The sequence below is a fragment of the Aspergillus karnatakaensis genome (assembly GCF_047715665.1).
Source record: "Aspergillus karnatakaensis strain CBS 102800 unplaced genomic scaffold BJY04scaffold_25, whole genome shotgun sequence".
Lineage (NCBI taxonomy): Eukaryota > Fungi > Ascomycota > Eurotiomycetes > Eurotiales > Aspergillaceae > Aspergillus > Aspergillus karnatakaensis.
Window position 1 is genome coordinate 144,682 of NW_027395737.1, and position 22,561 is coordinate 167,242.

The 22,561-nt window shown below is 51.4% G+C and overlaps 10 protein-coding genes across 10 annotated transcripts; 7 read left to right on the forward strand and 3 right to left on the reverse strand.

The window, feature by feature from the left end:
* The first annotated feature begins 18 nt into the window (after positions 1 to 18).
* BJY04DRAFT_189372 (RTC4 family protein) lies at positions 19 to 2,061 on the forward strand. The gene has a single exon (XM_073711359.1). The coding sequence runs from the start codon at positions 380 to 382 to the stop codon at positions 1,487 to 1,489; it is 1,110 nt and encodes a 369-aa protein (XP_073571041.1). The 5' UTR covers positions 19 to 379; the 3' UTR covers positions 1,490 to 2,061.
* Positions 2,062 to 2,319: 258 nt separating this feature from the next.
* BJY04DRAFT_189373 (alpha/beta hydrolase) lies at positions 2,320 to 3,335 on the forward strand. The gene is made up of 2 exons (XM_073711360.1): positions 2,320 to 2,860; positions 2,924 to 3,335. Exons 1-2 carry the CDS (start codon positions 2,456 to 2,458, stop codon positions 3,260 to 3,262), a joined length of 744 nt encoding a protein of 247 aa, XP_073571042.1. The 5' UTR covers positions 2,320 to 2,455; the 3' UTR covers positions 3,263 to 3,335.
* A 155-nt stretch (positions 3,336 to 3,490) lies between these two features.
* Positions 3,491 to 4,208, forward strand: BJY04DRAFT_189376 (DUF2462 domain-containing protein). Its single transcript, XM_073711361.1, has 3 exons — positions 3,491 to 3,656; positions 3,787 to 3,874; positions 3,979 to 4,208. Exons 1-3 carry the CDS (start codon positions 3,607 to 3,609, stop codon positions 4,108 to 4,110), a joined length of 270 nt encoding a protein of 89 aa, XP_073571043.1. The 5' UTR covers positions 3,491 to 3,606; the 3' UTR covers positions 4,111 to 4,208.
* A 40-nt stretch (positions 4,209 to 4,248) lies between these two features.
* Positions 4,249 to 7,395, reverse strand: BJY04DRAFT_61825 (uncharacterized protein). Its single transcript, XM_073720740.1, has 4 exons — positions 6,888 to 7,395; positions 5,669 to 6,821; positions 5,513 to 5,621; positions 4,249 to 5,465 (listed from the first exon to the last, which is right to left on the reverse strand). Exons 1-4 carry the CDS (start codon positions 7,124 to 7,126, stop codon positions 4,495 to 4,497), a joined length of 2,472 nt encoding a protein of 823 aa, XP_073571044.1. The 5' UTR covers positions 7,127 to 7,395; the 3' UTR covers positions 4,249 to 4,494.
* A 1,412-nt stretch (positions 7,396 to 8,807) lies between these two features.
* On the forward strand, positions 8,808 to 10,632 carry BJY04DRAFT_61801 (5'/3'-nucleotidase SurE). Its single transcript, XM_073720739.1, has 3 exons — positions 8,808 to 9,220; positions 9,494 to 10,404; positions 10,485 to 10,632. Exons 1-3 carry the CDS (start codon positions 9,209 to 9,211, stop codon positions 10,549 to 10,551), a joined length of 990 nt encoding a protein of 329 aa, XP_073571045.1. The 5' UTR covers positions 8,808 to 9,208; the 3' UTR covers positions 10,552 to 10,632.
* An 801-nt stretch (positions 10,633 to 11,433) lies between these two features.
* Positions 11,434 to 13,030, reverse strand: BJY04DRAFT_207634 (DUF5427 domain-containing protein MTC1; the record flags this gene model as incomplete). The annotated part of the gene is made up of 2 exons (XM_073713879.1): positions 11,434 to 12,416; positions 12,475 to 13,030. The coding sequence occupies 2 exons, from the start codon at positions 13,028 to 13,030 to the stop codon at positions 11,434 to 11,436; spliced, it is 1,539 nt and encodes a 512-aa protein (XP_073571046.1).
* Positions 13,031 to 13,976: 946 nt separating this feature from the next.
* BJY04DRAFT_189387 (carboxymuconolactone decarboxylase family protein) lies at positions 13,977 to 15,005 on the forward strand. The gene is made up of 2 exons (XM_073711362.1): positions 13,977 to 14,185; positions 14,242 to 15,005. Exon 2 carries the CDS (start codon positions 14,322 to 14,324, stop codon positions 14,877 to 14,879), a length of 558 nt encoding a protein of 185 aa, XP_073571047.1. The 5' UTR covers positions 13,977 to 14,185; positions 14,242 to 14,321; the 3' UTR covers positions 14,880 to 15,005.
* Positions 15,006 to 16,422: 1,417 nt separating this feature from the next.
* On the forward strand, positions 16,423 to 19,317 carry BJY04DRAFT_189389 (uncharacterized protein). The gene has a single exon (XM_073711363.1). It carries the CDS (start codon positions 16,660 to 16,662, stop codon positions 19,003 to 19,005), a length of 2,346 nt encoding a protein of 781 aa, XP_073571048.1. The 5' UTR covers positions 16,423 to 16,659; the 3' UTR covers positions 19,006 to 19,317.
* A 157-nt stretch (positions 19,318 to 19,474) lies between these two features.
* Positions 19,475 to 21,066, forward strand: BJY04DRAFT_61887 (putative C2H2 finger domain protein). Its single transcript, XM_073720742.1, has 3 exons — positions 19,475 to 19,761; positions 19,823 to 20,202; positions 20,256 to 21,066. The coding sequence occupies exons 1-3, from the start codon at positions 19,599 to 19,601 to the stop codon at positions 20,988 to 20,990; spliced, it is 1,278 nt and encodes a 425-aa protein (XP_073571049.1). The 5' UTR covers positions 19,475 to 19,598; the 3' UTR covers positions 20,991 to 21,066.
* A 621-nt stretch (positions 21,067 to 21,687) lies between these two features.
* Positions 21,688 to 22,328, reverse strand: BJY04DRAFT_218414 (TMEM14 family protein; the record flags this gene model as incomplete). Its single annotated transcript, XM_073716304.1, has 2 exons — positions 21,688 to 22,023; positions 22,080 to 22,328. The coding sequence occupies 2 exons, from the start codon at positions 22,326 to 22,328 to the stop codon at positions 21,688 to 21,690; spliced, it is 585 nt and encodes a 194-aa protein (XP_073571050.1).
* Between the last annotated feature and the right edge of the window lie 233 nt (positions 22,329 to 22,561).

Genomic DNA, 22,561 nt, shown 5'->3' on the forward strand with positions numbered 1-22,561 from the left:
GACTCAAGTGCGGAGAAAGCGAAAGCCAAAGCGTGCCCAGGTGTCAGTCACCCACGCGTCTTGAAACCTCCAAGCCCTCTCATCCATTGTCACTCCTCAATTGCCCTCTCTGGTTCCACAAAGACATGAGAGTTCTTTTGTCTGCTTTTCTCTAGCGTCTCATTCACAGCGAGCTCCCTTTTCTCTGCATTATAGACCTCAATTCCCCCTCCTTCCATCTCTTGTGAGGAGTACCCGCTTATCACCACCGAGACCATACCGCACTACTACTTTCCTCCCGTCCTGTACGACATCTCTCCTGCGAGGCTGGCTCTTAAAGAACACCACTCCCACCTTTGATCCCGTTAGTGACGAATCCCTCACGCTTGTCCACCGCAAAATGGTTAGCCTCCGAGCGAGACAAAGCCTCCCGCAACAATCAACACCAAAGGCCAACAAATTCGAACCAGACATCGACGCCTCCCCTGTTAGCACCGACGCCGAAGGCGGCATCGATTCCGACGATGACTCCCTCAGCGAATTCGAAGCAACACCGAGGAACAGGTTCCGACCTACAGCCGGACCAACACTAGAAGAGAAGCTTGCACAGAGTTCGAAATCCACCGGCAGCCCGAGCAAGGGCAAGCGGAAATGGTCAGATGAGAAGGACTTTAAATCACCGAGCTCGAGTCGCAAGCGAAACTCAAAGGAATTGCTGAGTGACTCGGCGGATTTTGGGGGAGATATCTTTTCGGGCATTCGGTCTTCACAGCAGAGTTACAAACGGAGGAGTCTGGGGTATGGTTCGAAGTTTCGAAAGACGCCGAGCTCGAGTATGGGTGAGTCGAATCCACCGTCGAGCAGTGCGCCGGCGCCAAAGTCGTCCACCACCGAGGTCTCTGTGAAGGATGATAGTCCGGAGACGGAGGAGACGGGTAAAGAAGAGGATGAGGATGAGGGATTCAAGTTTCCGAAGGACTTCGACGCCGCGATGAGCTACTCTACTGCGGAAATACCAGACTCGGAGGAAGAGGACTCATCGGATCTCAGCGAATGGACCCAAAACTCGCATGGGTCTTTCGACAAGAAGTCTACAATCAATGATTCTGGCGACGAAGACGAGGTTGTCCAGCAAACGGAATTCTTGTGTCCCCTCTGCAGTGCGCCGGTAGATTCCGACCTCCTGGTGCTGTTCCAAGCACAACCAAAACAACGATTAAGGGAGCAACGCGCCTTCTGCGAATCGCACAAGAAGGCTTCCGCGGAGAAAGAGTACCGAAATAAAGGATATCCGATAATCGATTGGGACAAGCTCGACAAGCGCATAGAAGCGCATATCAATGTTCTAGAAAAGCTTCTAGTACTCGACCCCCCATCATACTACAGAAACGTGTTGGATACGACATTGAAGCAAGGCAAGGCCAAGAACTTCCGCCTGACATTGGCCGGTGACAGTCTCGAGACAATTTCATGCGGATATTACGGGACTCGAGGATCAAACAAGATGTAAGCTTCAGCTTCAATCTCCTTTGCCTCGAAATACACAACTAACATACTCACGGGCTCGAAATAATCATCTCCCGCTTCTCACGGAAACTCCGCCGGTTATCCGCAGAAGACCACATCGTCAAGAAAGCTGGTGTAGTCGGTTACTCACAAGCTGTACTTGTCCCTGAGCTTGCCGTTAAACTAATAAAGGAGGACATGGGCGTCGACGACGATTCCGCGCGACAAATCATGCGAGAGAGCGTAATGATAGGTGAAAAGGTCAACTTTGCCCTAGATGATAAAATACCGATAGCAGCGGAGGAGACAGACTTGCATGATGAAGATGGGTTTCCGAATTAGCGGTGTTTCGAATTACTCCACGGGGGATAGCATATGTTTGATTTTCGGTTCTAATGTCCAGGTCATTGCATAAAGTGTTCTCTCTCTTTCGTTTTGCGTTCAGATACGATACCTTTTTTTTGTGGTTGTTTCTTTCGTTTAGCAGGTTAAGTTGCATAGATAGTCAGGCTATATATATCACGGATTGCTATGGTGAATTGATGGCTTGATCTATTCTCCATCATGGCTGATGCAGTCCTGCTTCTTGACTCCTCCTTCCGTTCGTATATTTTAGTTCGCTTAACTACAGAAGCTTGCGTACGTGTCGCGGACCAGTCCGATGCTCCGATGGCCCCATTTCAGCAGATACTAAGGCTTATTCTGGCAGGATCAAGTCTTATGTCCTGAATCTGAGCCACTCAAATGGTAGGATCGCTTGTGCATCTGCACGTACTATAATAGCCTACCCACCAGGCTGTATAGCCGCAGCGTCAGCCGCAGGTCCCGATGTACCCGTGGTTGAGAAGACTTTATAAGTATCAAGTCCTTACAGCTACTAGACGCTCAATTCCTCTACACTACGCACTGTACCTACCAATTGACTAGCACATACACTTACCTCGCACAATTCCACCTTCTCACCGCAATAATGCCCGTCAAGCCAACCCTCATCTTCGCCCCGGGTTCATGGTACCCCACTTCCTCCTTCGACCCATTGACAACTCTCCTCAATTCCCACGGGTACGAAACTCACACCGTCGCATTCCCCTCAATCACGCAAGCGACAACAGTAAAAGACCTATCAAGCGATATCGCTGCTGTCCGAGCCCTCGTCGAGCCCGAGGTACAAAAAGGTCGGGACGTCGTGGTGATCGCGCACAGTTGGGCGGGACTACCCGTGAACAGCGCATTAGAGGGCCTCCTTAAGACCGATTCCCACGAGCAAGGAAAGGGTGGTGTAGTGAAGCTCCTTTTCATCTCGGCATTCATCCCGGAGATCGGCCAGAGTCTTGTTTCGGCATTTGGCGGCGAGGCGGAGTGGTATGTTAAGGATGTATGTTTCTCCTCTCTACTCTCCATATTTTACCTTACCTTCATCAACTAATAGATGCTCCAGTCGACGGGCACAACTATGACCCCTTCAGAACCCGAAGAGCTCTTCTTCCATGACGTTCCTGATGCCTCGTACTGGGCGTCCACTCTCCGCCCCGCCGCGTGGGCGACGACAGTCGCGCCGGCTACTGGCGCTGCGTATCTCGATCTTCCATCGACTTATCTGCTTTGTGAGGAAGATCGCGCGATCCCGTTGTTTGTGCAAGACTTGATGGTGGAGAAGGCAACGGGGAACGGTGCGGATATGCGGACGGAGAGTGTGAAAACGGGGCATACGCCTTGGTTGGTGAGGACGGAGTGGGTGGCTGAGTGGATTAGGAGAGAGGTTGGGGAAGAGATTTAAATTCGAGAACTTGATGTAGATATGTTGCTTCGTAAATGTGATAGGTAAATAGACAGATCGTGATCATCATCAACAACAATACAAAGGAGCTTTGCGTTTTAAAGCGGAAGGGCATTCCCAGAGCACTCAGAAAGGCCGGAGACCAGACCCGCAGCAAAATACCACCCACGTGACCGATAAGCTCCGATAAGCAATTTTTATCACCACCACTGCAGGCACATCCATCCCCAAAAGCCTCAACATCGCAGCGCATATTACCATTTCCTCATACTATCCGCCTACTCCTTCGTGCTGCTGGCAGTACCCTTATTTCACATACTGAAATAACATAATCAATCCTCACCATGGCCCAAGGACTCCTGAAGAAGAGCAAGCCTGCCGCTGCCTCAAAGCGGTAAGCCCACCCTCGCCTTGTCACATCTCAATCCATTCACCCAGCCTCAATCTCATTCGAATATCCCAATACACAAATGATCCCGCTATTCCGTGGCTTGTCCCATTGCTAACTTCACTTGCAATCACAGACCTAAGGCTCTGGGCCCCAAGAAAGGCACAAATGGAACAATCGCACCGAAGAAGGCCGCTTTGATTAAGCAGCAGAAGATGACAAAGGTACCTATCTATCATCTGTTTGTTTCTCATACCCTTCACCCTTGCCCTACCTTCTCGTTCCATGATCTGTATCAATTATTGGCTAAGACATCATACTCCTTCAGAAACTCACAGCCGGTCTCGTCGCAAAGACAGAACGGAATCTTGCGCAACGGGCAGGTCACCTCGAGTTGCTGGCGGGAGGGAAGAAAGACAAGAAGAAGGATGGGAAGGGGAAGGCAGGTGAAAAGAAATGAATTGAGTGTGATCATGGGGCTTGAGACTTGGCTAGGTAATTGCATGACTTGTTTGCATATAGTCTGTTGTTATACGATTAATGAAGCTTAGATACCCGTTTATTCTTGTGCCTTGTTGTAGACAGTGTAAGAGGTCAAGCCGAAGAAGTCTAAATGGTAGGTTATTCTAGATGTATACTGTATATATAGGTTGGTATATCTCTAACAGTCAAATGCAGCCAGCTCAAATACTCTAACCAATAGGCACAAATAAATAGAAAAGGGAAGTTCGTAAGTCATAAACAAGGAAACAAGGACGCTGCAAGGGTATCTCAAATATCAGCCTATCCACTCCGCCGCCCACGCCATTTTGGGTATTCTTTTGGTTATCGAGGCCGCGGAGACCTAGATCTTCGCAACTCGGATTGGCGCACCCGATTGCTCGATCAGCTCTGTGCCTCGCTCGACCCACCGTTTGAAGCCGTCGTCCGTGGGGTCAGATGGAAAGTCGTCCCAGACAGGATTTTCTGCGTCGGCGTAGGTCGACCAGATGCCTTTGGGCACTTCGGCCGCGGACCAGGAGGGCAGCTTTGCCAAGACACAGGTATAGTAGACGTAAAGGATTCTGCAGAGTAGGTCGACGCGGTCCACGTAGTGCTGTTTGCTAGGATCAGGCTCGCGGCCGCCATCGCCGAGGCGCCTCCACCACGAAACTCGCCAGCGGAGGGTGAGGAGGATGTGCCCCAAATCCTTGAGGAAGTTCATGTGTGTGTCCTGAGAGATCTGCTTCCATTTGATGTTGTAAAAGTCTCGCTCCAGTTTACGGAACCCCTCGACTTCGAGCATACGGCAAACAATACGAGACAGCTGAGCTGCGAGCAAAATTTCCCGCTGGTGTTTGGGGTCGTTGACATCCATGGGCTTTTCTTCACCTCCGTCTTTCAGAGAAATGAAGCTATAACTTGCACGACTCGGCATGTTGTTCCACTGGGAAAGTAAGGTCTGATTGAAGTCAGTGACATGACTGCGGCGGAGATTCAGGTAACGTACGTAAATGTTGCGCATAGGATCGCAGTCCTTCACACAAGTTAGCCAGTTCTTCGACTTGTCCTTCGACTCGACAATCCGGCGGTCAATGAACTCCAGGAAGTTCGAGCGTGAGTTGCCGTTGTAGTCGCTCAGGCTACGGAGAAACTTGTAGGTTTCTCCCAAGTCAAGCACGTAAAGTGAACCCCAGGCTTGGCTAGCACGGATGTTGAATTTTCCTTGTCGCTCGCCAAGGAAGGATAGCAAATCGTTCAGGTCGAACTCGGCAGGAATGTTCAGCCTGACGCGGCCTGATCTATCCAGCGTTGGATGATTTATCGCTCGTTGAGCTACGGCAGTCAGCACGAGGGCTCGTAGTGCAGGTAACAGTACTTACAGATATAATTGCACGTTCCATATTCAACAATACTTGAGAAGCAAGCCCGAGCACATGGCTGTTCATGGAGAGTTGGGCGACAGGCTTCGCATGGGGCGTTTCCATCGCACTATCAATAGATTAGGTTTATTCCCAGTAAGACATCAGCACACCTACCTTTCGCTTATTGAGTCGGCACTGGACGCAAGTGTCCTTGTTCTTCCTCCGCATTCCGGCGTTGGCCCTACCAGCCATGCTCAAGGGTCCCTTGCGACGGGCGCCCCGTGGTGGGGAGACAAAGTCGGCCGAGGCGATAGATCCACCCTGGCCATCTTCTTGCACGATCTGCAGCGTTATAGGCTTATCTTGGTTGATAGCGACACTTGGCGTGCGCTTCTTGCGCTTCTTGATCGCTGTTGCAGATTGAACGCCAAGCGGCTGTGGTCGAGTAGTTGCACGTTGCGTAGCGACGGGTGAGGTCCTTGGGCTCGAAGGAACAGATGAGAAGAGTTGTTCCGAGGGGTCTTCGCTCACAACGAATGCGGTGGTCTTTTGGCAATCGTGTGCGAACTCAGAAGGCGAATCCTCTTTTTGCTCTCTCCATAAGCTTTCTTCGTCGAGCTGGCGCTCGGCGAATGCTGGAACATCATCGCCAGTAGCGGAATAAGGAAACTCGTAAGCACCCGGAATATCATCAGACACGGATGAGCTCTCAGACTTGTAATAGGACAGATCATGACCCGTTACCTCATCTTTGATAAACGTCAATTGTTGTGGGACAGTCGAAAACGTGGAGGGCGATGTCATATTACTAGGCAGTTGAGACTCAAGGCTGTCAAGCCAACGTGTCTCAAGGGACTGCATAGGATTCTGAAATATATCCACATGCCTCGCTTCCTTGTTGACAGGTTGTGGATTGTCAACAACAGAAGCGGGGGTTTGTCTCGGGACGACCTCAGTCACGTTCGGGACTGGTTCTGTCCAAGGTTCAGCAGTGTAAGGGAAGGCATGCGGAAGGCTTTGGTAAGGCATGAAGTGCTCCGACGAAAGATCAGAGAAAGCCTGTCCCTGCGGCAGTGAACTGTTGTCTTCGACAATGAACGCATCCGTCGAAGCTGGGAGTTCTTTCGCGTAGGGATACATCAGAGGAGCGTCCATCGGGAAGCCAGTCATCAAATTGTTGAACATGTGTAGTTGTGGCCATGATTCATCCAGTTGAAAATTGTCGTCGGCGGATGGTAGGGTTTTCGGGCTAACGGTGCTGCTGATAGTACCCTCCGCGGAGCCATCGGCTATCCCGAATTTGTCTGGTGAGGTGGTTCCATGCTTGCTACATGCATCGTATTAGCCGGCGGTCTCCGGGCGCAGTAAGCGAAGAAAAGCCAATGACTCGTACCTGCTGTCATCACTGTTGTAGTCGCCTGGCTGTCCCAGCAGTGAAGTGTTTCTGCTCAGTTCTGCAAAGTCGGTGTCGCCCTGGTTCGAGTCCTGGCTCGAGTCCTGGCTCGAGTCCCAATCCAGCTGTTGTTCGTAGTTTGAATTCTCCCACGGTATAGTGAAGACTGTGTCTGATTGATAACTATCAAGAATCTTGGGGTCAATGCCCGCAGCTGACTGAGCACTCTCGCAGTCCATACAGGGGAATTGAAGAGGGAGGGGCGCGTCGCGAAGACCGAGTGAGCCGGCAAGGTACCCGAGTTAACAGGTGCCTTGGGGGTGATGACGTGCAGGTATGCGACGGGGCAAGGGCCTTGCACGTGGGAGCGAAAGGTTCGAGAAAAGACCTGGAGGTTGAGAAGAACCTCCAGATACCGGTAACTGCTATAGTCGAGAGACGGTCGTGGATGATGTGGAAGGAAAGAAGACGAGGGATGGATTTCAGAGGAGAAATTCGTGGCTGACAAGAGCGCCGGTTCCCCACTAAGATTTTGAGGCGATCGGCCTCCGATGCGGTGCAGCCAGTCGTCGAGACTTGAACGGTTAATAATATCAATGAGTCCCGCTCAGCACAGACCAGGGAACATTCACAGGAAATGCACTATTTTAGTGCTGTGCGCGGAGATTTGGTACTGATGCAAAGGATGGCGTGAGATGGTACGGAGTGTGCTCTGGAGTTTCTGACAGATTGTTGTTCCTGGATGGGGAGTCTGTTATCTGCTTCGCAACCCGGTGTTTTATGGCCAGTCTACTCCGGACTGCACGCGAATTAAGCTGATTATATTGTCCAGGATGGTGCCCTCCTTGGTGAAGATCAAGGAGATCCGAGTCTGGGCATGAAACCTCAATTCTGTGATCGCCAATCGCGCCAGCTCGCTCCAAGAAATACCAAGGCTCATAGTGCCGCACCACCATGGCCGTATTTCCCACTGCACTAGTCCTCCTGTCGCAAGTGACCTTCCCTGCGTCAAGGAGGGGTGAGATAACATTATTCTCTGACACCACAATTTACTCATACGATGTTCAATCATCTCAATCCTCGCTATCAGCATTACGCCACGGATCATCCCATCGCAGAGGTGAAGTGCTGACAGCCTAACTCTGCGTCACACGGGACAATTTCGACAGAAGGAGAATTTTCCAAGAATAATGATCCAAATCATCCATACCATCCAGGTTCGGGCTGCAACTCCAATCGGAGCCGGCGGAGATGTTGCTCAAGGTCGTCAGATTCAGACACTGGTCCATTATTATTAATTTTGTTGAAATATTATATTAGCCTACCAGCCGAACGGTCCGATCATCCAGCGTGCCCTTCTAGAAGCAGACCATGCGTGTGCCGTTGCTAGCCATTGTTTGGTTCGTCCCAACAAAAGCTCTGACATAGCAAGCGATGTTATGCTCCTTAAGAAGGTTCTGATGGGCAACACGGCCAGCGTTAAATGTAACATCTTTACACGGATGTGCAGACTCCGCATGATGAAGCGCAGTGAAATGAACCGCTGCTCCAGGTAGCAGGACAAATGATGTTGGATTCCCCGGCCATGATCCTGCAAGAATACTCCGTAGCGGCACAAAAGCTCGAGTCAACACGATGCCCGGACCATGATCTGCCTGTCAGTGCCGTGTAGTTTTAGGCATGAACCCACCGGGAAAAGTCTGTGGTATGCTACGCAGAAGCGGCAGAACGCTCGAATTTTCGGCGCTTCAAGTGAGAACTATACCCAGTCTACTGATGCTTGGCAGTGCCTCACTGCGCTCAACTTTCCCATTCTTTTCTGAATGATATTCTTCCACGTTGACTCCCATTCCAAATTGTTTCCTGAACCTCTTCTCACAGCCTGACACGCACCGTCAGTCAGACTGCGTTGGATTTCTGGCGGCAAGTGATTGGAGTTGAGTCAGGAAATCTGATTTCTCCACTCACAGAGCTTCACCGCAGCCTCTTTTGGGCCGGTTGAAGTGTGGTCTTCCTCCAACACAGTGCAAACATCTCCTCGCTGTCCCCCGCAAATGGCTTCACCGCGACCAGATTCGAGATGGACTGGCCATTCCGGGGTCGTCTTCGGGAAAATAAGGAAGAAAAACCACGAGGAAAGACCTCAATCTGAAGCAATATAAATACAGTACTTGGGACTGGTTCCGAAAAGTATTGTTCCCTTTGAAGCTTCCACGAATTTGCCTCTTCGAGGTTGAGAAAATCTGTACCTACCTGCCGTAACCCATACGTATCATCCATTCTCTGCCAAGTATTGAACTGCCTCAGAATAGACCTCGAGGATGCATATATTGGTATGTTTTCTTTTTTGCTCTGTTCGATCATCAATCTGGGGCAAATGCCCTTGCCTTGCCTTCAGCCGCGGTCGTGCTTCCGATCTTCAACCCATGAAGTCACCCGACCTCTAACCGATGATTATCTGTCCCCCGATATTGAAACAACCTTCAAGAGCTTAAGTCGGAGCCTCCAATCCCAGACGAACGATACCGCACACCTTCCCAGAACGGACAAATCGAAATCGATGATACATATACTGATTACTGACGAAATCCCTTGGAATTTGATAGCTCGTGAACGATGACGGCCCGCCCTGTCGGCGATTGTCGCCCTATGTCCAGCCCCTTGTTACTGCCCTCCAGGAAGCAGGACATCTCGTTTCCGTCGCCATCCCCGCTGCATCTCGCTCCTGGATCGGCAAGGCGCATATCATCGAAGCGCCCCTGAAAGCAACCTACGTGCTGCCTGCCGCCTTCCGCAACGACGGCACCTGGGACGAAACATACACTGCGACAGAGCTAGAGGACCGGACCCCAGAGCCCGAATGGGTAGTCATCCAAAACGGAACACCAGCCAGCTGCGTCCAGCTCGGCCTCTTCAACCTCTTCACAGACCGACCTCCCATCGACCTCGTCATCTCAGGACCCAATCACGGCCGCAACGCCTCAACCATCTACAACCTCTCCTCCGGAACTGTAGGCGGAGCCCTAGAAGCCGCGACATGCGGAAAGCGTGGAATCGCCGTCTCCTTCGGCAGCAAGGATGAGCAGCCCATGGATATCATCCTAGCTGCCGCGAGGCTCGCTGTGCGCATTATCCACCATTTAGTCGAGAATTGGGATGAGCGCGTGGAGCTGTATAACCTGAATATCCCCATGCGGCTGGATGTTGAGACTAGACCTGTGCTTTACACCCGGACGTTGCCTTATTACTGGTCGCGCGGGTACTTGTATGCCGAAGTAAATGGGGGCAAGGCGCCCCCCGTGTTGGCGAATGGAACACACGAGCCCGAATCTTTAAACGGAGAGCCGCTCACCAACGGCAAGACCCTTACGAATGGTGCTTCAACGAATGGGGTCAAAAAATCAGGCTTCAAGGAACGCGACTTCAAGTGGTCAGCTGAGCTGACGGATATGAAGAAGGCTCTGCAAGCCAGTGAAGAGGGCACAGATGCTCATACTGTGCTGAATGGTAGCACCAGGTATGTGAATCCACGGCACCAGTTTCAAGGATTAATACGAAGGAGCTGTCAAACCTAATCTTTTATTTCTTTTACAATAGCGTCACCCCCCTCTGCGCAAACTTCTGGTACGTCCCCGGCCTCGAAGGACCACTGCATCTTTCATGACATCCACTATGATGATGCCACAACAGAAAGTCCCGCAAGACCAGACTTAGATCCATCCCATATAGATCCACTACAACGCCTACTACACACCTAGCCTACTAGAATGATACCCGCAACGGTTCTCGTTTTTGCACTAACCATTCGCTACCTCTATCCTTATGTTAGTTACGGCAGCTGCCATAGATTAAGCTTTGTACGCCCTTCGAAACGTGGCTCGAGAGAGCCGAGCTACCTTCGTATCCGCGCAGGAAGAAGTGTATGACAGACAGCTGGAGCTTGGGTGTCAGACCTCGACTCAGACCCCCGTGTCGACGTGGGGGTTTAAAGCTGTCATGTCGACGCGGGTTGAGCCCTCCATGCGCCATATCGGACATCGTAGTAGTACGGCGCGTCGTAATGCAGCGCGAATAGCGTAGGTAGGCTCCTTCGCTTACGCAAGGAGCCTTCCAATATGACCTTTGAGCTTAAATTTGTTTGAATCTGCGAATACTCTCTAACGTACGAGGTACCCGGTTTGGGTGGTGAGTTCTTAGAGTTCTATACTGCATTGAGCTGAATTCATGTAAGGTTTGAAGACGAAACTCTGGCAGCTTAGGAAAGTTGGAGATGAAATTACCTTCCAACCCCACGAGCGTGGCTGAAACAGCTGAAGAGGGGGAAATGAAGATGACTGGAGTACCATTAATGGCTCATAGACAAGCCTCCGGGGAGAAAGGCAAATAATGACAAATATGGCGGCTGAAATTGCGAGAATAGCTAGCTACAACGAGCAGGGATGTGGTCACAACATCGTGGGTCATAATCTGATCGTGGTCACGGGAACATGTCGTATATCTGACTCGGTATGAGAGGGTGTATCTATCATCAGAGACGTGTGGAAATCTACAGCGCCCGCGCGACTTCCCCAGCTCCACTCTCCACGACAGACGCCTGCTCAGCACGCATCTTGCCCTTTGCGGCTCCTGACTCGCCAACGCCCATTCTGCGTGCGACGTAGCGCTGTGCGACAACGCCGACAGCAAGTGAAATTGCTTCTTCAATCCACTCAGCTGCCCACTCGCGGGGGTCGACGCCACCGCCTTCGACGATTTCGGCAATGTCTTCCGGTACAACGGCACGAGACACGTGGGTGTCCTGAGACTCGGTGTTAGGGTCCTGTGCGGGGGCTGAAGAGGCATCAAGCCAGTCAACCCATTTTTCAGGGATGGCTTGGGAGACGGAGTGGAAGGCGATGCCGTGGATGGGGTCATGAAGGTAAAGAGCAAAGACAATCTCCTCTTCTGGTGCGTCAGGGACATCCACTACACCTGGTGGTGTGGCCTTTTCTGTTGATGAGCCGGCTTGGAATAGTTCGGCGGTTGAGGTCGTTTGACTGATGGCTTGGATAGCGAGGAAGATGTCACTGCTTCGCACGGGATTTGTTTCGCTGAGGTCTTGAGTTGCTTGCCTTGCGGCTTCCTCCACTCCACCCTTTGCGGCGAAGTATTCGGCCGCGTAGCCCTCGGCGCTAGCTCGGCAAAGCTTGGTTCCGTCCACAAGGCCTGGCACAGCTGAGATGCTGCGAGGGTTCGCTGGGGTAACTGTTCGCCACCAAGGGCCGTCGCGCCAACCTGCTGTCGAGGCGCTGCTTTCCTGGCCACGCTTAGGTGCAGCTTCCTGTCCTTTTTGGATCACGAGGAGATCACCACCTTCAACTTGGGACATTACTCGGTCGAAAACGGCAAAAACGAGAGGATCGAGGCTTGGGTATCCCGAAAGGTCGTGTGTGACATGGATCTGAAGACGTTCGTGCGATGAGATGGGGGGTGCAATCGTCTGAATAAGGGAAGTAAATGTAGGTATAGCCATGCTACGGAGCTCGCCACCTGAGATAATGAGCAAATTAGTACACAACAGAGTCATAATACTAGAATAAAATATTACCAATATCTCTCAGAGCACCGACATTCCCTCTGAGTTGATCTGCCCACTTCTGAGCCTCTTCATTTTGTTGAATTTCCTTCACGGCCGCCTCGGCCTGCTTCATGGCGGCGGAAGCTGTTGCGGAGGCAGTCGCAAAAATACCTCCCCACCAGCCTCCACCTCCACTTGGGGGCTGCTCAGCTGCTGGATTCTCATTAATAGTAGGCTGCGCATCCTGGGCTTTGTTGTATCGGCCACTCTCTCCGGACCTCCGGGGCGCGGTCTTCTCTTCACTAGATCGACCAGCAGGGACCGCGGTGGGTGGCTTGGGTGACTTCGTGGACGCCCGAGGCTCGTTCGTTGACGTACGGGGAGTACCCGTCCCACTGCTTGGACGCTGAGAAGCTAGATTTCCCAGTTCCGCGAGGATATCTTCATTGAGGTCGGACTGCGGAGGGGCGGTGGTTGCGGCGATAGCTGCGGGCTTGGTAGAGGGTTCCGGTGTTGACTCGATTCCCAGACTGTCGAACTGGGCGAGGAGCTCGTCGCTAGTGGGTTTTGAGCCTTTGGGAGGCATCGTCGTGTGTCGCTCGTACGTTTGAGGAGTTCAGGGGTAGATGGTATGTTGACCTGGTGTTGCTTCCTGGAGCTCCTGTGGGTGTTTTGGCGGTGGGGACTGAATGACCTGCGCCAAGAGGTCTTAGCGTGCATACAGGAGCACAGGGCCTCGACGGTCCTTCCCTGCACTTTATTCCTACCTCTTCTATCCTCCCATTGCGCTGAGGGCAATCTCCACGTTAGGACCTTCATAATGCCCTAGATACTTATCGGCAAAAGAAAAACAACATTTACATCAGTATGTTTGTGCTCTACTTTCTTGCTGCTCAATTCGATCTCTCATGGTGCCCTTCAGAGACGCAAGCGACTAATCGAATACCTAGTAATATTCTGGAGAAGGGAGACTCCATGCTCCGATACTCCTGGATTCGATGTCATTAACCTGACTCGAGAGCTTCAGGGACCCAATAGAATGCTTTATCTACCGCTCAGACAACTACGATAGCCACTCAATTTACCGAATCACGGTATACGCTGGAAATCCCCGATTATTATCCTGAGCGAGGCAATCTCCTGTGGCTTGGGCCTGGCTAGCACAATTTGTCGACTTTGTCTTGACATCATTGGCGCTCTCCTGCATCGCATCGGCTACCGGTTACTCAAGGTGGAACATACAAGTCACGTAACTGCAAGAGTGCTCTGAAGCAAGTGATACATGAGCGTCATGCGCCAAAATATTGCGTTACTACTACTACCTAACTTCAGCATTTCTTCAAGAAGAGTATAGCGTAGTGGCCGGGTTAAAGGGCGGGTTACCGCGGAATGAAGGCGGACAGCTAATTTTGCCGAGCAGAGTTGTACCATTGCGGATCTCAGCTCGGTTACTTTGCAGCTAGGGGCTATGTAACTTCCGAATGTTCGACGTTATTGTTGGATTCATCATCACGTAGAATCTTGGGGTAGATATAGAGTGCAGAGGCAAGTAAATAACCGACATCGGCTGTCCCGCCGCGGACCCTTCCGCAGCCACCTCCACCTACCCTTGGGGTATCTAAATGCAACACATACCCCTCCATACCTACTACTTAAAACCGCTCAGCGCTTCAGCCCTTTTTCAGAGAAGCTAATTGTTCGTTGACCTTTTTCGGGCATTTCCATCTGGCCATCTCAATAGGTAATTGCGGCACTCCTATAGCAAGTCGTCACACACCTAATGCCAATATTTTATAGATGCCCAAATACTCGAGCGATCAGCTCTAGATTACGGTTCATAAATCATTGCTTTACCAGTATTAGACGAGCCATTGACTATGCGCCTTCCATACATCGCCGACCCACCACCTACTAGCACTCCAGAGGAGGCAGAAATTCTCGCCCGAGTGCAGGCTCGCCGTGCTCCCAACGGCCTCCTACCCTTGGATCGAGCTCTTCTACACTCTTTCCCTGTGGCAAATGGATGGAACGCATTCATCGGCGCAATTCGCCAGCGAACTAGTCTTACAACAGTGATCCGTGAACTCATCATCTGCCGCGTTGCGGTCGTGAACGGCGCGTTATTTGAGTGGGAGCAACACGCGCCTTTACTGAAAGAAGGGGGGCTAAGCGATGCTGCGCTCCAAGTTGTCAGCGATGCCGAGGCAGATATAGTGTCCATGGTGACGAATGGGGTGTTGAGTGCTGACGAAGGGGCTGTATTGAGGTATACTGATGCGATTACGAAAACGGTCACTGTGCCGGATGAGGTTTTTCAAACAGTCAAGGAGCGATTCAATGATAGGGAGGTGGTGGAAATTACGACGACTGCTGCTGCGTATAATTGCGTTAGTCGGTTCTTGGTCGCTTTGGACGTTGGGGAGAAGAATCATTGATTATGGGCATCATTTGCTGGAACGACATAGGTCATTGTTATATATTTTCAATATGTCTGCTGTAAGGGGCTATCCACTAAGCGTGGCGCCCGTGATAAGTGGCTGCAGACCTAAATACTTTGCGCAAACAATTTGTCTTGTTGCTGTAAGCATTATTAGATGAAGGACGGGGTCGAAAATATATACCTCCACCGACACCCCAGCGAAGACACCTGCTATATTGGGACTCACTTAATCCCAGTCTCTACTAGATATACGGCGCTTCTATGCTAGTCAAGGTAATATATCAAAGTATTTCAGCCCATTAGTTGGGTAGTAGTAAACTGGCAGATAGCCTGATATTGCCGTGCAAAATGCGAATGATGTCAACCTGTAATTACAAGACAGATCTAGTCGTATTCACTCCAATAAGACCACGCGACCGTTGAGGAAAGCCATGAAAGTCAAAAAAAGGGTCTCCGAGCAGCAATTCAGAAGAACTAGCTAGCACAAACAGAATAAACTTAATCTTATGACAGACTTTTCGGTTTTCTGTCCAGAATCAATGGTGACAGATGATCAAAGAAATTCCAAAGCCGGGGGATGATTCCCGGAGCGCTTGGTTCCGGGGAGCGGATTGGGTCTTGGCAGATAAGGTGGGACGTATTTTTGAGGCAGGCGCGTAACGCCTTGTATGCGCCTTGTACAGAGCATGTATGAGCGCTAGGGAAGGAATCTGGGATCATCTCTAGTACTACTCCTGTACAGCTCAGATCTGTAGGCTCAAGTTTTTCCCCCAGTCCTCTACTTCTTCGTTTTCGACCTCTCCCCTCGAACTCTTCGCTTGCTTCTGCTCGTCCTCTTCATGGTCGACTCGTGATTCCATCAACCGCTGCTCGCTGTCTTGCTTTGCTTCTTTTCCGTTCACCCTCCCTTTTTCTTTCTGCTTCTCTCTTCTTTCCCCCCAAACACTCCCCGTCCACTTCATACTTCTCGTCTGGACTTTCCCCATCTCCTGCACGAAATAGACTGCTGGCATAGCCGCCAAACCTTCAATCCTTTTGTGCTCGACCCTCAAACTATCCTGATCGGGACCCGAGATCCTGGTGTTCTCTGTTTTGAGGGTGGTTTGGGGCGCATAGATTTCTGCTTACCCGCTTGGTTCCTCTACCACTTTAGCGGTTCCAGAACTCCTACCCGTGCTTTTTACTACTACTCTACCTACTTTGCCTTTCTTTTTACTACGACAATCCCTGGACAACCACTCGCGACCTGCTGCTCTTTCCATTCCTCTGTGCTATTCACCTCTTGCTGAGCCTCGTCGCCGGGGGTTGAGACTCGAGCTTGCAATCCTTCATCTCCTCCAGCTCGATCTTGTTTTCTCTCCAACAGGCTGGTTCTGTTGATCTCATCTTCAAGGTAGGTGTGACATACCATTTATTTCGCTCGCACCACGTATCTCCATTCCCTCGTGTCGAAGCTTTATCTACCCTTTCGAGTCTCTTGCCAGCTGCGGCCAAGAATCTTTTTGTCTTATTTTCACCGCTGCCTTGGTCGGACTTCCTCCTTTCTCCCCTGCCTCTCTACACTTCTTCTGATGCGCGTACTGCGCTCCTGCTCTTACTTCGGCCGTCTTGGCAACACAAGCGAATTTTCCACCTGATTTTGATGACTGACTGTATGTTTAGCTCCCCTATCTTGGGCTCTTTTCAAGAGGCCAATTCGATCTACGAATTGGTCCTCTCGCCTTGATCACTTGATATTTTCCTTCTATTGAGATCGCGTCTGATCTCGGTCAACCATGAGTTTGCTTTCCCAGAGGGAAGTCGACATGGAGAGCCATACTTCCGAAATGGCCAGCCAGGACTCTCCGCTGCGCCGAAAATTCTCCGAACCCATTCACGCGAATTCTAATTCTACTCAAACGACGCCATCTCCATCCCCAGTGTCTCACAGGTTAATATGTGCCAATTGTGGACAGCATTTTGAATCATCGACTGAAATTTCTGCCTCTGAGGCTCTCAAGAAACATATTGTCGCTGTTCACTCAAGCAGTGCTCAGCTTTCCACCTACGACGGTGCCACTGATCCGGATGATGAGAGCCAAATTTATGATGATGACTATGAGCAGCTTGATGACGAAGACATGGCTGTCTCAAATATAAACGGTTCACTGCGTGCCGTGGACTCTGATGGCGACGATAATGCCGATGGCGTTGAGGACGAACTGGCAGAGGCGACCGAGATGTATGACGACGAAAAAGAGACCAATGAAGTCGCTGGTGACGAGGCTGATGTTGACGGAGAAGTTCCTGAGGGCGAATCCGACGTTGCTCTGTCCAACCAGCTCCATGAATTCTCCCGTGAGCAGGACTCTGCTTCCGTAGAGAAGCGTCTTCACAACTTCTGGAACATTCACGATGTCCATAAATTTTCCGAAGACTATGACGAAGAAGTGAGTGAGATGGAAGAAACGTGGACGACCGTTTTCTCCGAATCCAAGCGTGGTAAGAAACGCGACGTGCCTGAAATTTTCGAACGCCCAAACCCCTACAAGAAGCCAATGGTCGGACGCGGCGAGTTTCTTGAAATGACACCGCTTGAGGATTTCTTGTCTCAACTTCGTGATCCCGAGCTTCGCTCGAGCGACGAGCTGTATGCAATTACCGAAAATGTTGCGTATGCGCTGAAAGTGTGGCAAGATGAATTCCTCGCCATTGACAAGCTTCAGAAGCTTGCTACCAGGCACAATCTCAAGATTACGAGCGACCCCCGAAAACTCGAACGGTCTCAGGTGTTTGAAGATAAGAAGGAGGCTATGCTCTACGGCTACAAGCATGACCCCAAAGAAGATAAAATTGGCCATCAGAATCCGTTCGTACAGGGCGGCTTCAAGCCCACCCCGGCTCAGTACAGAAAAATGGTCCAGAAAGTTGGGCCCGTCAATCCTAACCCTGATGGTTGGCGAACTATTACTCGATTTGGCATCGACCATGTGCCTAAATTCCAGAACCCTCCACGTGAGGATTTTGTTGGAAAAGCGACTAGGAAGCGTAAGGCTGCGGAGCTAGAGGCGGCAAACAAGGCCACCGATTCAGATGACGCCGCAGCTACCGAGACTCCAACGCCGGGCGAAGTCGACCTAGACTATGCTAATCCTTCCAAGCGCCGTGCTCGCACCCGTCGCCAGGCTGCCGAAGTGGAGCAAAGTACCGAATTTATGAATGGGCGCACTTTCTCTGGCCGAGGCCGGGGCGGTCGGCCGCGTGGAAGAGGTGCAGCTCGCGGGGGATCTCGTGCTGCTTCTGAGGCTCCTTTGGCGCCCTTGCCCGGATATGGCCTTCCTGCTCGCTCGACACCCGTCGCGGATGGATCTGCCCAGGTACGACCTGGTGCATCACAGCTGGTGCCTATCGAGCCGGCACCAAATGGTAGCCCAGCGATTGCAACTGCCGCAAATCCACTGCTGGTAGCTGCGCAGGACGAATCGATTGATCCGGCCGAGCTCGCTCGACGCCAGAAGATCGCGAACTCGAAGAACCCTAAACGCACAGAGGCTATGCTCAACCACTGGGCACGGTTCAACCGTGAGGGACGGGTTCGCAACCCGAAACGGTCCAAAGCACAGATCGAAGCCGATAGAGCCGCAGAAGCCGCTAAAAAGGCAACAGAGGTCCCGAAACCTGGGATCAAACAGAAAAAGAAGTCCGTCAGTCCGTCTCTGCCCTTGCCGCCAATGCCCCCGCGGCCCGACGCGGGCCTTGCTCCTGCGCCGCCGCCTACTTTGGCACCTCCGCCTCACTTGGCACCCATTCCTCATGCACAGCATACGCCGCACACGCCGCACACCCAGCATACACAGCCCCCACAACCCCCGCATCCTCCTCACCCTCCGCACCCTTCGCATCCTCCTCACCCCCAACAACCCCCACAGCTGCCACCAATTGCTGCAGCGCGTACCTCACTGGCCCCGTATCCGCCGCCGCACTTGGAACATCGAGTTGTACCACCATTTCCTCTTGGTCCTCGTGGGCCTGGACCCCTCCATCAGCCACCACCTCAGCCGTATCGCACACCGTATCCGGATTATTTCAATCCGTATGGGGCAGGCGGCTTACCTCCACCAGGCCATCCTCGGCCTGCGTGAGATCGACATCGCTCGTTCGGCGTCCTGCCAATCTTAATGTAGTGTACGCTTTTGGTTTCTGGGTGAAATGCAATCCAGCTGTACATCTAGTACGTTCTGTTCATACATATTTGGGTGACAAGACAACTCTGGCTTATATAGTTGTTCTTGCCATATGAGCGTTATACTAGCGTCTGGTGTTTGGCGTTGTGATATCTTTTTTTAACATGTACTTCTTCTTGATTCTGTATTATTTGATATGTTGGTACTAGTGAAAGTTAAAGATACTCCGGTAAAATGCTTGTTACATGCATATGAGCCTTTTCAATTCTACCTAAGTTCTGAAAGAAGCTTCCACCTGCAACTTGTCCATATTGCTGGATTGATGGCACGTAGATTCAAAGATTGCACGTGACCGCAGACTATTACCTAGTATGCGACGCAAGCCACGTGATCTTGGCACTTCGCTCGTCGCTACTGGGTTTCTGACTTCACGTTTCTGTAAGCATTTCCGGGAGAGAGACACCACCTGCGACGCACTCACTTTACTGCTAACCAACATACTGTACCTACTCTCTTCTTGAAATCATATTCGCAGCTCATTTACCATCGCTATGGGAAAGAGGAGACGCGGCCCTACTCTCCAGGAGCTCCTGGAGCAACCGTTCTGCTACTATTGCGAAAAAGAATGTATCGACTTGAAAGTCCTCATTTCACACCAGAAGGCCAAGCATTTCAAATGTGAGCGATGTGGTAGAAGGCTTAACACAGCAGGAGGTATGTGGCATTGCCCAATAAAATTAGGAGGCAGTCTTGTTAACTTATTTCCCTATCATAGGACTGTCAGTGCACATGAGCCAAGTACACAAGGAGCAACTCACGTCTGTCGACAATGCGCTGCCGAATCGATCGAGTCTTGACGTCGAAATATTTGGCATGGAAGGTGTTCCGGATGATGTTATCCAGTCTCATAACCAACGAATCATTACGCAATATCAGCAAGCGGAAGCGGAGCGACAGGCCGTGACTGGAAACCCACCTTCGGGCGCGTCAACTTCCAGTGGTCAACCGGCGAAAAAGCCAAAGGCTGAAAACATATCCGATTTGAAAAAGCGACTGGCGGAGCATAAGGCGAAGAAGGCGGAAGCTCGAGCTGGCGGCAGCAGCGGCGAAGCAACCCCTGTTGGTGCGGGTCAGACACCAAATGTTGGCGGATTTGTAAGTGCATTGTCATGCTGCTTGTTCAATAGCTAACATATTTCTTCCACTAGGGACAGACATCTGCAGCACCTGTCGCACCTGCTCAGCCTTTCTCTTATCCTCAGCCGTACGGAGGGGCTGGTTCCCCTTATCAGGCAACAGCAAGCCCTGTTTATCCAAACTACTCACCAGGTGGGCAAGCGCAGTTCCCTCAATCTACGCAATTCTCTACTCCTGCTGGATACTCGCCGCAACCAGTCCCAGGTTTTGGCAACACACCACCCCAGCTGCAGCAGCCCCCGCCTCACATCAACCCTCCTCAGACATCCACTTTTCCCCCTCGGTCAGGCAGCCTGCCGGCGGCGCCTAGCCTACCCCAACGACCCGCTGTTGGTGCTCCCCAAGTCAATGCATACCAGTTACAACAAATGCACTACGGCCACCCTGCTCCTGGTAGTTCGGTCGCGCCTGGTGCCGCTAATGGTGAAAATCCTGAAGCTGCTGCATTCACGTCCTCGATTGATGATCTCATTTCCGGAGCAGCCAAAGACGCTGACCAGGCTGCGGCGACCGCTCCCAAACCGACCGAAGGCGCAGAGGAGAAATCGAGCAAGAAAGATAAGTCGAAGCAGTCACGGTTGGTATATTCAGATAACGAGACCAGTCCGGAGGAGAAGATGGCTAGCTTGCCAAGGTACGCATTCGTTCCTGATCGTCGGATGGAGACGACGCTTGAAGAGCTTCCTTCCTCTGCAGTCGTGGGAACTATTCGCGAATCGGAAACCATTGTCGACCCTGCGCAATAATTTCGAATACACTTGGCCTTCTTCAGAGAAATCTACAGTGGCGAATATCAGCAGACCATACGCTATGCAAGTGCACCAGGGGCAATATTCTCCAGCTAAGTCGATGCATGTTGAGTTCCAAGTTCATAGATATACGCTATGAGTTCTTTTTCTCTTTTTCTGGTCATGTCTTGATGCAAATTTCCTGCCCTGATGCTTTCTATCAGTAGTTTTGCCTGCGCTGTTCTTGCCGAGCCGCGCACCGGGCTTTACTCTGGAATATCGAGATCGAGAATTGCAGACGCGACACGGTGCAACGTGATGGATAGGATCGGAGTAGTCTCGGTGAGTTGCATCACCCTGACAGACGGAACTGATGTCGGCTGCCGGCTTGATGCTATGAGGTTGTGGAGTTTGATGCTTGGTCTGATCTGGAGGGAACTGGGGAAGTGGAAACCGCGCGCTTTTGTTCGCTTTAGTTTCGTTGGTTGCATTCGGCCCTAAGGCCTCTCATGTTCCTACTGTAAGTTCTTCGCCAAGGTAGGCAACACACACCTGGACCTCGATATGAAAACACTTGATAAATCCAATGAAAATACTTTAAGAAAATTATGTATAGCCCATCCATTTTACTTGTCATATCCTCAGATCACCGACCCTGTGACATCATCCCATTGAACAATCCACGTTTCCTTAGGTAAGAGTTAGCCATAACCTCCTAAATCCGCCTCTCCCAGACCCTCCCCCCAAAAACCACGGTTCCCCAGATCGCCAACACCGCAAGCACGATGGGTACGGGCTTCCTCAGCCTAATTGCGCGCGGGATCGAGCTCCCGCCAAGAACGACACTAGCCAACAATCCAATCTCCTCTCCGTAGCTCTGCCCGCTCTTCAAGCGCAGGTAACTGAGTGCGTAGAGGGCGCCGACGGATAAACCGGCAATAATTGAGGGGAGGGAACCGGTGCGGAAATAACCGATTGTGCCGCCAAGGGAAGTGAGGAGGGCGAGTGTCAGGGCTGTTGTTGTTGGTGGGGGAGGGGGGTTGAGGGGGGCCTGTAGGAAGGAGTTAGTTGAGTTATGCGGTTGGGATGAGGTGAGATTGAGGGGACGGGTAAGAAGCAGAGCGTACCATTGTGACTTGTGACTTGTGACTTATGATATGGTTGTGGTAGTAGCTTGAGGGCTAGAGGGTTAATATTGCGATGGCTTAAAAGATCTGTGGTGGTGGTGATGATGAAGCTATGCGATAGATTGCGAAAAGGTATGGGCTGATTGCTGGCCTGGAGCTGGGAGAGTGGAGTCGTCAGTGGGTGGAGAGTGGAGGACCCGCGGAAGCGGAATTGAGCCGGAGTCAACATAAGTATGTCTTGTTTATGCTGGGCTTATCGATGCTTGTGCAACCACATACACGGTGTTAGTGGACAGCAGTCTATTTCTGGTCATGAAACAGTTCTGGTCTTGTAACATCACTGGCATGGGTCACACTGATCAGTCTGTTGGCTGAGGACTCTGAGAGCTGCCGCCGCCAAGCTATCGATGCAAAGTGACTGCGCCGCTGAGCAATAGGAACACATAAGAGCCTCCATCCTCG